At 47.5% G+C, this 20,831-nt stretch overlaps 1 protein-coding gene across 5 annotated transcripts in view; it reads right to left on the reverse strand.

Moving 5' to 3' along the window:
• Positions 1–1,316: 1,316 nt before the first annotated feature.
• NDNF (neuron derived neurotrophic factor) overlaps positions 1,317–20,831 on the reverse strand; it is a 34,880-nt gene continuing 15,365 nt past the window's right edge. For 4 of the 5 annotated variants that reach the window (XM_064416381.1, XM_064416382.1, XM_064416383.1 and 1 more), the window contains 3 exons: positions 5,247–5,444; positions 4,240–4,364; positions 1,317–3,376 (listed from right to left, as the gene is read on the reverse strand). In XM_064416381.1, coding sequence (XP_064272451.1) covers positions 1,986–3,376; positions 4,240–4,364; positions 5,247–5,444 — 1,714 coding nt within the window. In that variant the 3' untranslated portion in view covers positions 1,317–1,985. Of the gene's footprint in view, positions 3,377–4,239; positions 4,365–5,246; positions 5,445–16,993; positions 17,016–20,831 lie in introns of those variants that run through there. The other variant, XM_064416385.1, reaches the window with a different exon arrangement.

Here is a 20,831-nt window from a genome sequence, read left to right on the forward strand (position 1 = left end):
TGTTGTGACATTTTTCTTCGAAAACAGCATGTTCAGAAATAGAAGCTGCACACATCTTGGGGAGTTTTCTAAATTTGTGACATGCTGCAAACATAAGGGGCTAGCAGGCAGAAAAGCCAAGTGAGCTGGGTGACTATCCAAACAGAGAAATCTGGCCAAAGGGAACGAGCAGAGCTGGAATTGTGGTAAAACATGTGTTTTGAAGTAAACACCATACTAAGCCAGTGGAAGGGGTACTGATCCCCACACAAGTAAAGAGAGAAATGCTTAAAAAATTTGTCTTTAGCTTTTTTTCAGTAGCTTTCCAGACTGCAAAATGCTGGGAAAGTATTCCCCTGGCAACTGGTGATCTAACTTTTCTACCACTGTCCTGTTCTTGAGGATTCCCAGCTGGAGTCACCTGCTCCTGTACACCCTGGCACAGAAATCCAGCAAGTGTGCGTTCCTGAGCTCCTTTAAGGAACCAGAGATCATCTCCAGAGAAATCTCAATTCCCATTATTCCATTTATTATATAACCACATTAAACACTGCAGGTGTCTTCTGATCAGTCTTCATATGGTACCTACTTTTTTTGTGGGAAGAATCACAACACACTTGGCACGTGGAATGGCACACGTGCTTGTGCAGCTACAAAACCCTCCTGTCTCCCACCAGTGCTGGGGGCAGCAGAAAGGAAAACACCAGGAGCTCAACACGGCAGGGCCAAGGAAAACTGGAGCTCACCTCTGCAGGGATGGACAGGTCTGGTTTTCCCTGTCAGCAACCCAAGAGGAACCTGCTTTCAGCCTTTATATGGATTTTGGTCCCTTTCCCTCCTACCTTCACTGGTTCAAATGGGGCTGGCCCAGCTGCTTCTCTGAGGAGTGTTTTCTATTAAGCAGCTCTCTGCAGGCTTTTGAGTCAATGGATATGACATAAAAAAACAAAGACAATTTAGAAAATATGATATCTAGAACTCTAATACCTTAAAGAAACCTACACCATGGAAATAGCTGCAAATGAAATGAAAGTATCTGGGATTTTGGTAGCACTACCATTCTTGTCAATGGAAAAATACAGTCTTTTCAGCTTATTACTACTGTGGTCAAACCCAGCAGCATCCAGAAAGCAAATGCTTCCAATGACAATCTAACAAAAAAACAATAAATGACCATACAAAAGACCTGCATGGTCTCTCTAACTCGGACTCCAAGCCACAATGAAACAGGAAAACTGAATTGAGTTCAAGGTTCAGGATGTGTCTTCTGTCCCCACATCTGTCTGCCGACATAGAATGTCCAAAAAAATAAAAAAGCCAACAAAAAGTCCATGATATATAATCTAATATTTTTTAATTTTATGTACAGGAATATAACGTTATGGCAACTTTGTACATGAAATACATACAGTATTTAAACATGAAAATCAGCTAGGTAAGAATTTACATTAGCAATGAAACTGCTTCATGTGCAGCCCAGTTAATACTTAGTTTAAATCTGTATTTTATTGGGGGGAGATTTTAATAGTTTACAATCATAGAAACATAAACATTTAAAACAAGACTCTATAAAATAATTTACAGAAACCCTACCATCTACACTGAGAGAAAGGGCATATGTCTGTGAGTTGTGTGTGTGAGTAACAAGGTGAACAAATGATGTATCTCAGCCTCTCAAAGTATAAAATAATTTAGAAGCAGTTCATGCAATATGGAAGCAAAGGCGTGCCAGTTCCTCCGAGGTTTTCTGCTACCTTGGACATCTACTGAGCATCACACGTGGATCACTGGACACATGATAACACCGCTGCCAGCTTCTACCAGACAGCACCAGCCTCAGTTCCTCCAGACAATGACTTATGTAAACATAAATATACAAGTTGATATCTTTTCTACACGTACAAATACAGGTCACAACTTCTCAGCTGTGCAAGTAGTCAATCCGTATACTCGGAAGCAGGATAATGCTCAGTCTGGAGTTCCCCGTGTTCCTCCGTCCAGGGGCACTAACAGAACTTCCTTGTTTTCACCAGTTTGCTCTGGTATTTCACCGAGTGCCCGCCGTGCCCTATCACGTAAACATCCAGCAGGTAGGACTTGCCAGGCTGCAGGCCTCTGATTGTCTCTGTGGTCACTGCTTTCTGGATGTTCTGGCTGTGGAAGTATTTACACAGAACCTTTTCCGACTTCTTCCTCGTGTCTGGACCCAAGCACTGGTTCTGCTCTCTTTTCTTCTGCTCTTCGTTGTAATTGTCATCCACTTCCCTCTTGTAGATGCAGAATTTGTTCCTTTCCTGTGTGCCCAGCCACGCCACGGTGACCGAGGAACACGTGCGGAGCTTGTCAAAGGCTTTGATCCGCGTGTCTTCGGGAAGGGAAGGGAATGACTGCTTGTTAGGCCTGGTTGTAGCCAGGATCTTCAGCATGGAAGCGCCTTTCTTGCTGCCCTTCAGCCTAATAAGGTATTTAGCTTTTGCTTTCCCCCGGAGCTGGAACTGCCGCACGCCCTCCACACTTTGAGACAAGAGGAGCTTTCCATCCCTCCTAACTTGGATCTGAACAGCATCCAGGCAGGAATGAATGGAAAAGGTGACTTTTTGGTGAGATGAAACAGGGGCAAAACGTAGAAATTTGGCTCCCTTTCTTTTGATGAACACATCTGTAACTTTGCCGTCCTTCAGCTCAACTGTTTTCTGCTTCGCCTCCTCCTTGGTCCTGGCAAAGGTGCCGACATAGGCAGTGCTCATGTTGGTGTTGGTGTTCACTGCAAACATGTCAAAGTAGTACTGCGTGTCTGGCTTCAGGTCAGACACGGTGAAGATGTTCTTGTTCCCCACACAAACTCTATGCAGGTCAACTCTTGGCTTTGGGGATGTTTGCCGCCCAAACTTGGAGGATTTTAGGAAACCACGTTCTTTGCCAGGGTTGCTGTCTGCAGGGAAGCCAAAATGGGCAAAGTCAAAGGGGCTGAAATCCAGACCTGGCTTTGGAGCCATCATGAAGGCATCGTCAGAGCTGAGCTTGGCTTCGACAGCACAGAGGCTTTTGAAGTTGTGCTCCTTGTTGATGACTATGCAGTACTGGATGGGCTGTCTCAGCAAAGAGGCCGTGGGGCTCGGTTTCCATGCCAGCGTCACCGTGGTACGTCCCAGAGAGGTGACATCGATTCTGGGATCGTAAGGTAACTCAGGATAAGGCTGGTCCGACTCTGGAGTCGTGGTTGCATACACTTTAAAATGGGTGTCTTTCTCTGTCGACAGCAGATCCAGCTGGTACAGCCCAGAGGGGGAACTAGAGGACACGAAGTACTCCACATCGTTGCCTTTGTAGGAGAAGAGCTCCGTGCCTTCCTCGTTGGTAATCTGCTGTTTCTGTTGCTCAAGGGGCTCTGGGTCTCCTGGAATACACGCAAAAGAAAGCATTTGTACAGACACTCTCTGCAAATGTGAAAAAACAGAACTCTGAAAGGCACGTTTTACTACATAAAATACAAAAGTAAGATGGAAAAGGGAGGTTTTGTCTCCTGAGTAAAATGTAATTGATCAATGCTTCTGTCAAATCAGAGAGGAAGATTGGTTTGGCACTCAGGTTAAACAAAAGAAATTCCACCTGACCAGCATTAGTGGAGTCTCATGAATGGTAGCTAACACCTTCCACTGGAGTGTCAGGCATCCCACTTGGAGTTGCCATGCACTTTTCCCTGGGGGAAACTCACTCACCTGCCTGTTCCTGGATGTGGACCCTTGGCTTTGGCCATCTGAGGCACACTACAATTTTGTTCCTAAACACAGTGGGGACCAGAGGTGTGTCTGCCATACCAGGTGGTGTGTGGGACAGTTCAGCACTTGTGTCAGAGGCTCTGGCAGCCCTTTTCTCTCCTGAGCGGCAGCTACCCAGCTCCGTGTCTGGAGATGAGCCCACACGAGGGGTGAGCTCAGTCCTGCTGCAATGCCAGCCCTGTCTCTCCAGTTTTATCTTGTATAAACGCCTCACAGCAAAGCCCCCTCAAACTGAATCACTCTGGGCAAACACAGTTTGCTCTGGCAGCATCCAGACCCCTGTAACTGTAGGCCCAGCTTTTACTTCTTTGTAGCCCTTTCCCATTTCATGTTGCTGCCTGTTCTCAGTCTCCTGCCCTGGAAGACCAAAACAGCAGGAGATCATAAAGACAGGCCTGCTGTGAGACCCAGGGTTTGAGGAACCTTAAATCCAGGAGAAAAGCAGGGAAAGGGACAAGGGAAGTTGCTGGTGGTTTGTTACCTGATCCTTCCCCACTGGCTTCCTCTGGGAGCTCCTGCACACTCAGTTTCCACTCCAGAGGGGCATCGCACGGTGTCACTGTCACTGCTAAGGGAGTGTTGTCCTCTTCAACCACAAAGAAATACCTAGAGGGAAGTTAACAGACCCACATGTCAGGAACTCACTGATGGCAGCCAGCTGACAGGGACTGACTTGATCCTCAATCCAGGATGATCTTGGAGTGGCCACAGAGCCAAAAGCATTACCAGGGCAGAGGGGTTTCTGGCCTCCTGCCCTCCCCTCCAGCAGCTTTACTTTCTACCCCTATACTACTACAAATAATCACAGAGATATAAATGAGGGAAACTGATCTCTCCTTGGACTTCGGGACATGCTCTTCCAAGCAGGACACTCATTTTACATTGTATCCAGGAAAGCACATGGAGATACACACACCCAGCTGCCTTGCCACATCCCTCCAGGCAGCACGCATCACCTATTGTGAGATGTTCCTCACCAATGAAGGCTGGAGGTGTGTGATATGAGGAAATGCAGCTCTTCCCTTCCCTAAACTCTCCAGAGCCTCAGGTTCTTCCCCAGACTAACCCTCAGTATTTTCTGACCCACAGGGTGGAGTTTGGGAAGTAGGGATTTCAGACCAAGCTGCCTAATGCTGCTTCTTAAAGCACAGTAGGGAAAAATGAAGAGGGACAAGTGTGGGTGGGTCAAGCCTGTAGTTTGTAATTTCCTTCCTGCTCCCATTGCCTCCAGACGTGGTTAGCAGCTCCACTTCAGGGAAATTCTGCAGTCTGGGGGAGCTCTGGGCTTATCCCAGAAATCAAATAAATTGGACAGAACCTCAGCTGGGGAGGCCACATTGCGCTGGAGGCTCACATATTTACTAGACCAAACAGAACACTGGCATTTATATTTTTCTGGTTGGGATCCAGTTTTTATCTCAAAGCACCCAGCAACCAGAGCTACTCTCTTCAAAGTTCAGCTTCCTCGCTGGGGCCAGAGAGAAATACCTTTTGGGGGTGTCTCGGAAGAGGTAGCTGCTGATTTCGGCTCCGTCGGGGATGACTGATGAGTCGTGGAAGAACGCCTTGTCCCGGATCTGCATCTGGAAGAGCTCCTCATCCCTGGTGGGCAGCTTCTGGGGCCTGGAGTCGAGCGGCAGCAGCAGCAGCAGGAGGAGCGGCAGCGGGCAGCGCAGCAGGAGCATCCTGCAGCAACGACAGGGAGTCCCACCTCAGCAGGGGCACCACGTGCAGCTCACCCGTGCTGGAACGTGGGCACACCTGCAACAACCTCATGGCGCTTTGTCTTTTGCAGGCACCTTCACTGCCACACCAACACCAGGGAAACTCTCTGTAAGGACCGAGCTCGCACTGTCACAGCACTTGGATAAAGGGTGTCACCCAGATTTCCCCATCCTGAACAGTGACCGAAGCAAGCCCAGGCACTGGTTTCAAATTGGAATCGTTACCAAACAGCAAAAGCCTTCCACACGCTTTGGTGAGTTACACTTTGATGTTTTGCCACAGGAAAAAACAGAGCTCTCTGACCTTGGGAGCTCCAGTGAGCACAGAGCAGATGGAGGGTACATGGGCTTTGCTTCCCCTAGGAGACTTTGGTTGGGCTTCCAACAATCCTCTGGAAAGTAAATATTTCCAGTGAAACTGTTCTTGACAAAAATAGCGAATTAGGAAAACATGTGATACAAACCCACACATATTCAAAGCACATTGGTATTAACATGCAATTCAGCAGGGCTTAATCCTAAAGCCCGATGGGAATTGCAAAACACAAAAGCAGAGAATCCTTTACAAATTAGGCATAATAATTCATAATCTCAGCCTTTTATTATTATGTCTATATCTAGGTCAGAAATGACTACCCTAACATATACAGTGGGACAGGCTGGAAATCTCCTTTCAGTTCAGTAAATGATCTCATATATAATGGCTCTGGGATGGGGGGCAGGGGGAAAGGGAAAACAGCCCATTTCTAGTTCAAGGATATCAAGTTTAAATTATTAAATGATAAGCATTTTTTTTTCATTTGGAGAAGGGGGAAAAAATGTTTAGGCCATTACCTAAACTGTGTTAGCACTGATTTTGGGAAGAAATGTGGTAAAAAGCTGAGCTGGCAGAAGCAGTTTTATCTCGTCCCTTGGCTGAGTGTGCAGTCATGCACTGCTCTGGGTACTGCACTATGAAGCAACTACTATTTTATAGTAAACTCTTCCTTTTACCTTTAAGATCAAATTTGTCACTGAGATAGTTCTTTTTCCCCCCACCCCTAATATTTTATGTAAAAGTAGCAAACACAAAGCTCCTTGAGAAGTGGCACGCTGTAGTCCAAGCCATACTAAAACTGCTTTTCCTAAATCCCTCTCCCTGCTGCCTCCAGCTCCCCTTCTGCCTGTTCTGCTCTCAGGACAGCTAAACACAGCCACCCACATGCTGCACAGCAGGGCTTCTGACACCAGCAAGGCTGTGGATGGCTATTTTCACCTTCATTTTGCTTCCTCTGCCTCTGATATCGAATCATTCCTTCCACCAACATGCAGGTCCCCCCCACTCATCCCTCCTCTCTGCTCTCCCCTGATATCAGCTCATTCCCTCCTCCCTCTCTACTGTTTTCTCCAACTCCTGCTGTGCAGCTCAGTTCCTTCATCTTTCTCTTTTCCCGTTGAAATTGGTGATGGGACAGGGAAAACACATGCCAAACTCAGCAGTATGAGCCAGGAGTGATGTGTACCCACACAGGATGCAATTTTAGGTCTCAAATGGTGTGCTCTGTTATCACTTGGGGTGGTTTAATGACAGGTTACGGCAGTGCTCTGCCCTGCAGAAGAGAAAGGAGTCCAGGGCTTTACCCAGCACATGCAATTGCTACCTACAGGTAAATCCTGATTTAGCTTTCCCAGCCTTTGTCAAAATTTATCCCAAACAGGTCCTGAGTTAGCTTTTGATGACAGCGGATATAGTTCCTCAAATTCAGACTGAAGTGTTGATACTTACCAGCGAAGTTAAAGACATTTGACCTTTAGGAGCAAAGATCATAAGTCAAAATACTTGCTGGCTTGAGTCACCCAAGCCAGCAGAAAGCTCCTCTCACACAAAGCACGATGAGTTTCGTGTGCTCTAACACGCTGTTTATTGATTTTTCAAGTGTTATTGTTGGCCAACAGGGATGAAATTCCTTCCAACTTAATCACAACAGTTACAGCAGATTATTTGGTTAGGTAAGAAACTCTGAGGCTTTCTGCAGACAGCGTCCTCCACATGAACCCCCTGAAACTGCAATCCTGTGTATTCCCATAGTCAGTTCCAGTGCAATGTAACCTCTACTAAAATAAACCATTTTGATTATAGGCTAAGCTTCGCTTCTTAAATAATTTCACTAGCTAATGCACTTTAAAAACTCCCATAAACAGTGTTTCTGCCCCCCTTAACAGCCACAGAGCAGTGACAAGGTACAGATTTGTCTCCAATGTCTTTATCTAATTGTAAAAGCATTTCGGCTTAAAAATAACTCCAAAAAGACACATTAAATTTAGTTCTATATCCCTGCCCGTCCCACACATGAAATACCTTGCAAAGTTGTCAGCTGTTACTGAAAAAGGAAACTTTCATAATCTCTGTTCTTTGACAAATTAATTGAGTTTTGAGTGCTTTCATTTTCACATATCTAACCTCAGAGGCTTAAAATGGGGCCAATTTTCATGCACAACACTTCCAAAAGTGGGACAACAGCAAAGAGGCATCCAAACCCTCGCTCACAGTTTTGGGAAGCTGTGCTGTCAGTGTTACACCACCCTTTCACACCAGTTAATAAACAGATTTTAGTGTTTGCAGCGCACTCATTATAATTTGGCAGGGTTTCAAACTAAACCCTCTGTAGTTTACTCATGCAAAACATCAAGAGCAAAGCAAAAAGTCCATTTATTCATCCCATGTTTGTTTCTGGGCAAGCTCACCAGTGACTTTGACAGAGTCCCTCAGAAAATGCACTTGCTAGATGTGAGCTTGTGAATTCGTGCTCTGCCACCCAGCCCTCAGAAATTCCCCCCCCCCCCAAAAAAAAATTCCTTGCCTTGGATTCGTTTTTAGAAGCCAGGTACAAGCTGAGGCCTAAGCACTGCACTAAGCCACACAAATTACATGAAATACATTTGTGTGATTTTTTCTTCTCTAGGCTGTACTGTCTCCTTAAATGTCTTGTATTCCGTTTTCTACAAGTTTGTCTTGTTTTCTTTTCTTTTAAACTCTGAGTCAATATTTTATTGATATATTCCTGCTGACTGGAGGGATTTTCCTGCTGTTTATCACTGAATTTAAGAGAGTGCCAAAATAAACAGTCCTAAGTGAAATAATAAGCACCGTTTTCCTTCTCCAGGATTGCAAAAGTGCCCTCTAATGGCCCGTCTTTACCTTTCACTTCTTCCCCAAACTCTGTCTCAACTGAGCCTTGAAGCCAGAGGGAAAAGTCCTGCTGGCTGACCGACCTGGGGAGTCAGACTGGGCATGGAGCATCTGCAGGGTCCCATCTCCTCCCAGGGAAAAAGGCCACTCGGTGTTGCCTGCCAGGCACCAGGACACAACCTGAGCAGGCCAAGGGATGCCAGGGCAGGTGGCCAGGGTTTCCTTGGATTTGCACCTGGAATGTGGCAGTGCCGTCCCCAGGTGAGCAGCTCCCAGGCTGCACAAACACTGCAGTAGCAAGAGCCACACCTCAGGAGATGTTTGCTTAATGAACCCAGCTGTATTTACCTAAAAAGATCAACAGATGAAAAATACGTGCTGTACATTGGAGAGGGAGATACATGGTTTCAAACACTTCAAAATTTACCACCTTGCCAGAGGCTTGGGGCATTTTCCTTCTTTCACAAAGTAAAAAAAATAATTTTCTAAATGGCACTTTATAAGTTTGAGTTATAAGCACATACATGAAAATAATCATTAAGTCAGATTGTGGGTTTTAATGACAATTATAATTAATTCCTACCTTTTTAATAATCTCCTTACCCAACCTTTCCAAAACCCCACCTACAAAAGCCCTACACAGGGGCTCCTCTCTCCTGCCTTTGAGACCTCCAGGTAACAAACTCCATCTGCAAACCTCCAGATAAACTGCAATTACGACCAGAAATGGAGAGGTTAATGGGATTTACAGCTGGCTCGGGTTCTGAGTTGAGGGACAAATCAGCTGGAGCTGTGGCAGCACCTCATGGGGTTTTCCCACAGGCTGAGCAGGGTGGGCACATCCTCAGCCCAAGCCATAAGCAGGTGGCCTTGGGGACAAATGAAGTCACCCCATTTTTTATTTCCCCACTCAGGACTAAGGTATTTTCTGGCTGACCTTTTTTCCAGCACTGAAACGCGGCTGTGCAGGGTATACTCTGTAAGGGAGCAGACACTCCCTGCCTCCATCCCACCACAGAAACCCCACCCAGCAAGCCAAGAATCCATTTTGTTCAGCTCTTGGGGATCCGAGCAGTTGTGTCCTCCCGTTTGGGCTTCACTGTGCATTTATTTCACAGAGACACTCACAGGAAGGCTCAATCTCACTGAACACACCTATGCTGTGGAAAAAGGGAGCAAAGTACTGGATCCACCACAGGCAACTGGTACCTGTTCACAGTCATCTTCCTTGATCTGTGGAAATAATTTGCTTTACTCCTCAGCTGTGTGCAGGTCACCCAGACCTGTGAAGGACTGCCAATACCAAAACAAAAACCATCAGGGTTTACCTGGAGCAAATGCATCTGGAATAACCAAACCCTCACATAAATTACAGAGAGTGGGAAGAGCCCCACTGTAATTTAGTGAGGATAATTTCAAGGCACTGCTTGACACAGTGCTCTTGTGTTGAATTTCTTCTCTTTTTATTGTATGGATGGTTAACTTTTTTTCCTCCTTACATCCTATTTTTAAACTCTGGTGTGCTGGGGGTGGGGCTTTTTTCTGTTTACATTACCCGTGCTGCATCTCATAATAAGTCTGCAGATTTATTGACGTGATTTAAGTCCAGCTTTGGAAATAAAAGGGCACTGTGTGACTTCTTTGACTTATTATAGGAATGCTGCAAGTAAAGAGGCTGTGAGCTTTGCCATTATACACTCCATTTCCAGAGATATATGCCACAAATACATGCACCTCAGCACACACAGTTATCACCTGAGCAACAGAGGACTTTAAAAGCACTTACAAATTTGGATTGTAATACAATTAGTTATTTTTAATGTGCAAACAAGGAAAAATAACCCCTTTGCAATTTAAGCATTTACTGGGAGCTGCTCAGTTTGTTTGTTTAGGGGGAGACCAGAGAGGAAAAGTGAAGGCCTGCTGTTTAATGCTGACTATTCCCTAAAGGATGTGGAAAACTCTTGGTATGCTTTTCGTTCGGGCTTTTTTGTGGTTCCTTTTTTTTTTTTTAAAGCATCGCTTTTGAAAACTTGTTGTCTGGTCCTGCCTGGTGCCTGGGGAAAAGCATGGGCCAGGCAGGGCTGTGGGACCTCTCCAGGGGCTCGGGACAAGGAATGCAGCCCTAATAGGGATGCAAGGGTGTATCACTGTCTCCTTTGATTTTAAAGACCAATTTTTTGTGTAGTGCTACAGCCAGTTTGACATGGCAGCTCCTGTTGGCAGGACCAGCTGTAACCGGGAGGGCAGGAGCTCTCAGGGACCTGTAATCCATGGATTAAAGCTCCCTAAGTATGCAGGGACATGATGGACTCTAATGGTGCCTTTGAAGCATGGAGGGTCCACCGTGTCAATAATCTGTGGATTAACCAAGCGCCTCTTGCAATTCCAACTCAACCCACAATTTTCCTTTGCTGGGAAAATTATTGTTTTAGCCAAGCAAATCACTGTGGCATTACAGGGAAAAAAATACAACCATGTAAAAACAGGAAGGTTTGAAGAAATAAGATTTCTTCCAAATCTTAATGGACAACAGTGGCAGTGAGCTACAGCTTGGGGGAGAGGTGAACTCCAAAGGGGCACCATTAGAAAATGCAGAGCTGTCTCAAATTAGACTTGTTGAAAAGCAAACATACTCGGGGAGATATGGTATCAAAAAAATCAAATTTTACATGGACTATTTTGTTTCTAAGCTGAGACTTATTTATTTTTCCACTTTTAGTGGAAACAGATTCAACCCTGATCACATCAAAATCATCACCCTGGAGCTGGTGGCAGCTGGACACTTCAAAAACCAGCTGAGCCAGGAGATGCCATTTGGGACCCTCAAGGAAATGCCTCATAGTTTTCCTTTTCTCAATCAGAGACCACATACCAGCGCTTCTCTCTCTCACAGCCACCTCTGCCCACGAGACCCAGCGCCGAGTGTCAAACCCAAACAAACAGCGCGTCCCCGGCGGCCCCTGTTACAATGCTCAGTTTGTTCCCTGCCTCTCCTTGCAAGGGGGTGGCAGCGGCACGGGAAGCAGGGATGTGCTGGAGCACGGGGCAGCAGCCAGCTGGCAGCCCTCCCCCCAGGACAGATGTTACCTCCCGTGGCCACTCCAGCACCGGCTGGATCCCCGCTGCTGTCCCTGCAAAACCTCCAGGTGGCTGGATGTCACTCCTGGAGAGGGCAGGCGTCATGGGATAGGCGACTGGTACCAGCTCCTCCAGAGGAAAATGTGTCACGCTCGGAGAGTCTGACCCAACTCAGAGTAGAGGAATTTTTTCCATAGTCTCAGCAGGGGTTGAGCCCCAGTAGGAGAAATAAGGCAGAGAAATCTCAGTTTGCACAACTCCAGGCCATTTCAGATAACCAGCCCTGAATGCCACGCAGTTCTACCACAAATCTTTCAGCGCAAGCGCTGGCAGTGTTTTATAATGGAAAGTAATTATTATCCCCTTGTTACAAGCAATAAAAGTAGGGCAGAGACTTTCCTTGTTCAAGGAAATCCCAATATAATCCTTTCCTTTAATCATAAAACAATAGCTACTTTCCTTGGCCAAGTCATTCCGCCTTCAGCACAGCTCTCCGGGTGTAGGTTGCTCTCTCTCTGTAATGAATTTCAGCAAGGGGATTAGCAGGGAGGAACACACGAACAATTACAAATTACAACCAACACCAGCGTGTTGGTATTTGCTACAGAGCTTCCCACTGTTCCTCTGGAATACTTCAGGATGACATTATGAGTGAGCACCCTCGCCAAAATCCTCCAGGGACAGGGATGAAATGTCAGGGCATGATACAGAGCAGGAACAGAGCCAGGGTCTGGGTCATGCTGTAGCATCCTTCAACCACTGGGGCAGGAAGGCTTGGAAAGGTGCTGCAACACAAACCCAGAGTCATTAACTTCATTAACTACCAAAGGAGTTAGTGTTGCTTGAGCCATTCCTAGGGAATTCCGCTGGCATGGCAGCTGCTCCTGGCCAACAAGGTGTTTGCTAAAGGGGAGAACACGAGGGGCTGGCACAGGGCAGGGAGCTGTGGGAGAGGCAGGGACGGGCAGGGACAGGCAGGTCACCAGAGTAACTCCCAGAGCAGCAACAACCTGAGCACTCACATTCTGTGGAAAGCTGTGCCATGAGCACACTGCAATTCCTTATGCACTTCTCCCTTTCTAGTCTTTGGTTGGTGATTTATTAGGGGGATATTGCTTGGAAAATCTGTCAAGTGCAGAGGGGCTGATTCCCACAGCTTCCACCAGACATGCAGTTTCCCTCAGCGTCAGGAACAGCACCACACACGTACACAGGATTACAAACCACAGCCAGCCCACGGGCATTGCTGTTCCCACTCACTTCCCCGCTCTGCACACACAGTATTCCCACAACAGTGACTCAGGAATTCTCCTTTGCCATGTTACCACACCGTCCTTATTGCCACCGAGGGTTTCTCACCTGCCATGGCACAGAGGAACAGCAGCAGCTTTCCAGAAAGCTGGAAGAGCAGGGCAAAACAGCAGCAACAACACTGCACAGTGCTTGTCTGCAGTACCTGGGGAAGAGACTGCATCCCTGTGCTGCCACCAGAATGGTGTCCTGCAGCTCTGCTGGCCCCAAAGGAACGATGAGTATTTCTACTGAATTCAGAGTTTGGCCCATTTGAGAATTGTTTAGGGTGGAAAAGCCCTCTAAGACCATTGAGTGCTGTTGCTAACCCAGCACTGCCTAGGCCACTGCTAACCCATGTCCCCAAGTGCCACAAGTACACGTATTTTAGATGCCTTCAGGGATGCTGACTCCACCACTGCCCTAGAAAGCCTCTTCCAATGTTTGACAACCCTTTCCATGAAGAAGTTTTTTCTAATATCCAATCTAAACCTCCTCTGACACAGCCTGAGGCCATTTCCACTTCTTTTATTTGGGAGTATAGACCACTACATATTACTGGTGACCACAGTAATATATGCTGTATTTACAGCTGATCCCTCAAAACTTCCAATCCCTGAATTATCATCAGAATGCAAATCTTTCTGATTGCACTTACTGTCTAAAAGTGGATTCAGTTTTAGTGTTTTCTGCCTTCAGCTTTAAAAGTATGCAAAGGAAACCTCAGGCCCTGCAAGTCCTTAATGATCCCTTAAGGTGCTCTCTTATAATGATTTGTTGCATATCAGAGTAATCCACAGATGCTGCGTCTCATTTTCCCTGGCTGGAAAAGGGCTGCTGAAAATATGTAAACATTTGTCAAGTGTTTGAAAATGGAAAGTATCAAATGTAGTGCTGAGGCTGTTGATATTTACATATTTCTACGAGCAACTCTCAGTGTTAGACCTGGCAGATCTTAGCCACGGTTACAGCAGCAAAGACTCCAAGATCCAGCATGGATATTGTCTCCCACACGGATCCCCACCATTCCCAGGAAGCAGCACACACCATTTCTTAGCACTGGTTCCTGAGGGGCTGCAGTGGCTGAGAGCACAGGATGGCTCATCCTGGGTGAACCACATCCCAGGGAGCACCACCAGCCTCAGCACTTCTCCTGGGCATCACTCGGCAAATTCCCTCCTTTGCATGCTCACTTTTAGACTGCACATGGGTAAGTATGAGAAGGAGCAGGAAAGCTCACACTGCCTAAATTTTGTATTTATTTCCCCAGCATCCTGCTTTTTTAAAAAAAAGACACAGATTCCCACAGAAAAATGAGTGAAATTAGCTCAATACATTAGTGAAAGTTGTTAATAGAAGCATGAGCTGCTCCAAATTTCTCGGCATAGCTACCTGCTGTCCCCACCATGGTGCCTGACGCTTCCCACTGCTTCCAGAGAAAATCCAAACTTTCCCCAGCTGCTCACCCAGCATCACTCAACCCCTCCAGCGCTAAGAAGCCATGTGACAGAGCAAGGATTTGACTCCAAAGGGCAAAGTGATGGGGAGACAGTGAGGCAGAGCCTTGGAGATTGCCAGAGCTGACACACGCTCACCTTTCTGGAGAGGCTGGAAGAGCCCACGAGTCCGGCCACAGCTCACCAGCCCTCAGCCCATCACACCAAAGCAGGACAGGAGCACGTTTGGGAGCTGACAGTCTTCAGTCTTCCTTCTAGCACTTTTTTTTGTTTTCTAAGTAGTGGACTTGTGCATTTCTAAGCTGGAAAGTCCTTCCCAAGGGCAAAAGGGATGAGTGTTCCAAAGGGATGTGGCGCGAGAGGTTCAAACCTGCCAGGGTCACCTGCAGAGCTGTGGCAAGGGGTCTGAAAAATCAGATTATTGCAAGGGTTGGTTTCAGCTCCACTTTGCTGCTGGGCCAGTGTTTATTTGTGCAGGCTGGCAGGGGAAAGGTTAGCCCTTTATGTGCTGGCTGCCAACAAAAGCAGAGGGAAGCCATGCGGGCAGGGAGGCCGGGCTGTCATGGGTGAGCGAACATCCAAACAGCCCCAAAACCTCCGGCCCTCTTATGGCAACCATACATCCCGGGCTGACAGAGCAGGAAAGGAGGGAGAAGAAGGGAGGAGTTCCTGCATTCAGAAAGGGGGAAGACACAGTGAGAGCTCTGGTGTGGGATCCAGCGCTGCCTTCTGGGGGTGTCCCTCCGCCAGCGACTGGAAATGGCTACAAAATTCTTGGATGAAAGCTACTGCTAAAGGACATCAATCCAGCATCACTGCTGATCATTGCTAAACCCAAAAAGCTGTAAAACCATAAAACAGTATCTGCTTCTTGGTGCTTTGTCCCCTCAAAGCATCTCGACAGAGGCTTGGCCACATGGGGGGCTCTGCCCTCGGGGACGATGCCCCCAGGTCCTGCTTTGCTCCCACACCTTTCAACAAGGGCCACGAGCTGGGGTCTGCCCAGTGCCAGGGTGAACAGACCACAGTGACCCCACAGAGCAGTGGGGATGCTCACGTACCCTGTGGGCAACAGGCTGAGCCAGAGCGTGTTTTGGGCTACTGGAAACACACTGTGCTGAGGTCTATGAATTGTGCATTTTCTAGTTTGAGCCCTAATCGCCTGGATTTTCTCATAAACACTTTCCAACTGCTTTTTCTTAGATGAGTGGGAATTAGAATGTGCTCCATAAATTACCACGGCACATTTCTTTCCCTGATCCTGCCACCCTGCTATCACACACTTGCAAGAAATGTCTTAGACTACTGCTTTAAAATACCTGCTTAATTCAAACATTAAATTTAGACTTGTTCACATGATGTGAGAGGGTCTTATAACCTACTTATTTTCCCCTTATTATTTTTTCTGACTATTGTACTATAACAGGATTATAAAAGTTTTAATCGACTGATATTAAATCTTCCCTGCAAAATTGTAACTTTAATACCCCCTAGGACTATTAGACTTTTATTCATTATTTCTCATTACTGAAAAAATCAGTTTGAAAGAGCCCCTAGGGTCTTCCCCAAATAAGGATAAGATCCTATTAGTCGCACAAATCATACTCAAGTAAGTAATTCTTACCCAGGAGAGAAAACCCCCAGGGAATTAAACACAGATTTAGTAGCCAAAGGAAGGGAGGGAAAAGGGACTAGAAACTGTTAATGCTGCACACTGATGTTTTCCTTAGCATCCAGAGACCAGCTGGCAGCTCCAAGACACTTGGCTTTCCCACACCATCACAATCCTGATCTGTAAACTGCTAAACTTCCATCAGGTTTCTGGATTTCGGAATGCTGAGGCACATTTAGACTGTTTGACTAAAATCAAATCAGCAGTAAATCTGCTGCACCTAAATAAAGTAGAGAGAGACAGAGAGAAAGAGAGGGAGCACTCGCTTCTTCAAGATATTCTGGCTGCTTTGTGCAAACATCTTCCCTGTCCAACCATCCCTGCAAATGTGTGTGAGGAACCCGCGATCCCACGCATCTCAGCTGTTCTGGTGCTGCTCTGTCTTGGTACTGAGCAAGTTAAAGGAGAGAAAGATGAAAAGCATCATTTTTCTCACCCCCTAATAAAGTTTCAACAAAGTTGTGCTTTCTCAAATAATACAGGGGGAAAAAAAAAAAAGAAATAGACTCAATTAGGCAAACAATGCTTTTCCCCTGTAAATCACAGGGGAAGTGTCGGCCTCGGTGCTGTGTCACCTTGGGAGCGTGCGAGGGTCACACTGGAGGGGCACTCATATCCGGACCCGTGGAGCAGGCAATGAGGTAGGAGAGATAAATTATTGCCTTTTGCTTTTCAGTTTTCCAGGTGCTAGCAGCAAGTACCCATGGCTTCCTATCTCAGCTGTCACACAAGCAACAAACATCTCTCTAACCCCTGAGTTTAATTACCCTGAAGCCAGAGCAGTCCCAGCTCAGGCCAAACCTGAACAAGCCTGAGAAATCGGTGAGAAATGCTGAAAGTACCTGCCTGGGTGCAAGGGCAGAGCCCACGGCGAGATGCTCTGGGCAGGATCTGCTGCTCCCCTCTGGTAACTCAGGCACGATTGTGTTCAGTGAAGCGGTCGTGCAGTGGGGCTGGCTTCTCAGGCCACTCCTGTTGCTGGTTACTCCAGTGTCATTTAAAACCCACCCTGTAAAATGCCCCCCATCAGGTTTTTGGTGAAGCTGGACTATCAGCTCCCTCACACATGGGGTGACACGACACACTGCCTGTTTCTGACGTGTCCCACATGCCTGACATGCTCCCTGCAGAGCAATCAAAGCCATCCACGCAGTCATGAGATTTTCAGCTGGTTCCTGTTACAGCTCTGTGTTAACATTTATCCTTCTCCTGTTCAGTGGGTGTCCGTGCATGCAGCAAATGAGAAAATTAATTCTGAGAGAACAAACTTCTTTCTAATATTTGCTCTCTTTCTCTCCCGTCTGAATGCATTTCCAGCTTTAAGCACACTCTCCTGGAGTTATGATTTATCATCCTGACTTGTTTCCCAATCTAAGGGCAAATACTTCCTCTCCTAATGACGTCTTGTTAAAGTTTTCAAACATAACATCTCCTCAGCCTTCAAAGCTCCATCCATCCATCCATCCATCCATGAGCTTACTTGAGTCATCTTCTCCGGCAGAAACTATCCCTGTGTTTGATCTAATGAGGATTTTTGCCACAGGAATACATCTCATGACGTGAAACAGTGCAGTTTCTGCATTCTGCCTTTTCCCCGATGCAATGCTTGCTCACTGACTGCTCCACTCATGAGTTAGCAGAGCTCAAGCAGTACTTAGTCCCTTCTCACTGGTCTTACTTGGGATATTCTCCTTCCTTGGATGTAATTTCTGATTTCTTCTGGTTTACTGCCCACACAGTCAGTGACACCAAAATACAGAGCTCACCAGCACTCAGTGTCACACCAGGTGCTCCATGGCCAACCTAAACATTGGTCTCATGGCCTGTCTGCACACTCTCACATGGAACTTGCATTCCAAACATGTATCAGGGTTATCCTCCCTGATGCTGGGGCATTCCCAGCAGTACGTGCACCCTTCTGTAAGGGCTTGCAAACTTGTTTCCTTGTATGAAAGAGGCGGCCCTTCCCTCCTTCAGTCCCCTCTACTGCATTTTAAAATTCCCCCTGTTCTCATCTGCATTTTAAAACCAAACAGAAGAAGAAAGCAAACCCTCCCCCGTTACCTTAACTCTCACGAGTGGCCGAGCTGGTAGCCCCGAGCAGCTGTGTCGCCCTCCGGGTTACCAACCCCAGCCCCCTGGAGCGCCGGGAAGGGGAAAGGCGCAGCTTTCCCGAGGCTGCCCCGATGCGGACACCGTGCGCGTTCGGCGGGGGGAATGGAAACCCGCCCGCCCTGCCCGGAGTGGCCATCGCTGCAAATTAGCCAAGCTGCCTCCAGCGAAAGCGAGCCAGGCACTGAGAAGATAAATACCCACTTAGCACAGCGAAATAAAACCAGCCCCAGAAAGATGCGAGACCCCGAAGGGGGACTGAAACAGCCCCTTGCAAACAGTGAAGTAATGGGCTTACAGTTTTATTATCCGTATAAAGTTTAGTGACTTCAAAATGAACGCGAAGCCAAGCAGGACTTGTTATCCCACTGAAATCTGTGCTGTAACTGAAGCCAGTGCCCAGATGTTCCGTGGTAAAATCCACCGCCTCGCTGCTTAAAAGCACCACATACCCTGACGTACAGTCCTGGCTTGCCTTTATCCAAACCTACTTAGATTCTGGATTGTTTTTCTAGCAATCCTTTCAACTGCCATGGGAAACATAAAAGGTGGTCTCCTACAAAACCATTTGGTACCAGCCTGAAATGTAACCATTTGCAGAAATAAATCAGGATTTCTTTTTAATAAACTGTTTATCGCCAGCCTCTCGGGACATAAATCATAGAAGAAAAAGCAAGGTCTGAGTTTAATAAACATCTCATCTTTAATATATATATTAAGGCAGAAGACCCTAGGACACCTCAGAGTGAAACATCCAGCAAGCAGCCTCCATCCAGCCCTGCTGAGGGCATGGCATGGAGCAGAAGGCCACTGCATGGATGGAGCTTTCAGGAAAGGGTTTATCCCTTCATTTTCAGGGGGCATCTAAGGTAGGCAAACCTTCTGAGAAGGACAAAGGGGACTTGAAGTCACCTTTTCTGCCCCTGCACGCAGCTTCTGGTTTGTGAGCCGGGATGCTCTGGGGCAGCCCGAGCTCTCGGAGCGCTGAAGGATGCTCAGGCTCCAACGCACGGGTGGTGCTGCACACGGAGCCAGGGCACCGAGCCTGCCCACAGCGCTGCATCCCCAGCCTGGCTCGCAGGAGGAGGACGAGGGTGCTGGGAAAGCCCCGCAGATGGGCCGGAGCTGCGTGCCGGGACCGCAGATGAACACCGGCATTTAAGCTGAGCGGGGAAGGCAGCGAAGGCGTGACGTGATTTTGAACAGCTTGCTTGACAGTTTGCACCAGATTGTATTTATAAACATTGGGGAAACCTCAGAGCTTTTCCTCCGCGTTTCCGAAGTGCTCACCCACAACAACAGAGGCGCGCGGGGCGATCCTACACAGCTCTGCCTCGCCTCGCTGACAAACTTCTCACAATTAAATAAAGGGGCCCAGAGTCATCTCGGTGGGATCAGCATCCCACACAGTGCTCAAATTCCCTCTCATCTCATCTCACCACCAAATGCTGACCTTCCCCAGGGCGGCTGGGGCACGAGGTGGCCTGCTGGCCCATGACGCCAGCAGCACGTCACACGCGTGTGCCACCCCTGCCAGGTGTGGCTGGCACCAGGCTGCCACTGGCAGAGCCCAGCATGTCCCCACTCAGGAGTGGGACGTGAATATTTTGTCACTTCACTGGCAGGGATGCAATGATACGCTGCGGTGCCCACCCTCCACAGCACAGAAATCAACGGGATTTCTGTTCAGGGCCACACAGAGACGAGGAGAATGGGATGCACCCGCAGTCCTCATGATGGAAACGTGACAAGGAATTTTGCAGACAGATTATAAAGCTCTCACAAAATTAAGAATGGCTCATTATCTGCTGACACAGAAAGCCCGTGAGGAACAAGTATCACTGTGCTCACAACAGGGTCAAACACAGCCATAGGATCCTGATACACCCACACGGTACCCACACGTGATGCACTACTGCACATCTCAGCACGTTCTTAATGGTCAAACTAGAAGGTAAAAATCTCTCAGTGTTTTAAAAAGCCCTCTTCTGCTTCAAATATCAGCGAGTTTTAAATTCTAGACATTGCTCTGAGTACTTCAGAGAGCTGCAGTGGCACTAGAAAGCTGACCTGGGCAGCTCTCCTGCAGGTACGCGTTTCGCTATGAGGCAGGAGAGCACAGCTGGGAGGATGAGGCACTCCTGACAAGAAGCAATCCGAAATACCATTCCTAAAATAGTTCAGATTCAGCGATTTTCAAAGTAGGCTGAGCAGAAACACAAAGTTTTTCCCCCTGCTCCCTCACGGCACAGCCAAGGGTGCTGATGGTGTCCAACACCCAAGCGCTGTTTTTATGGAAACCAGGTTATGGCCAAGCCAGCAGCGCCTGCCCAGGGTCACTGATGCCATAAATCACTGGCTGCCAACTGCCCAGGGAGGAATTCACCCTCTCATCGCTCTCGCCCCTTCCACTTTTACAGGCACAACTCCACGGTCTCGACCAAGCGTGAAATGGGTGCATGGAGGCTGGGAGCCCAGCCTCAGTGCCGGATGGGCTGCCAGAGCAGCCTGCCTGGGGGATGCTCCAGTGGAGACAGTGCCACGCTTGTGCCGCTGAACATCTCCTGC

This window comes from Passer domesticus, chromosome 4, assembly GCF_036417665.1.
Source record: "Passer domesticus isolate bPasDom1 chromosome 4, bPasDom1.hap1, whole genome shotgun sequence".
Taxonomy (NCBI): domain Eukaryota; kingdom Metazoa; phylum Chordata; class Aves; order Passeriformes; family Passeridae; genus Passer; species Passer domesticus.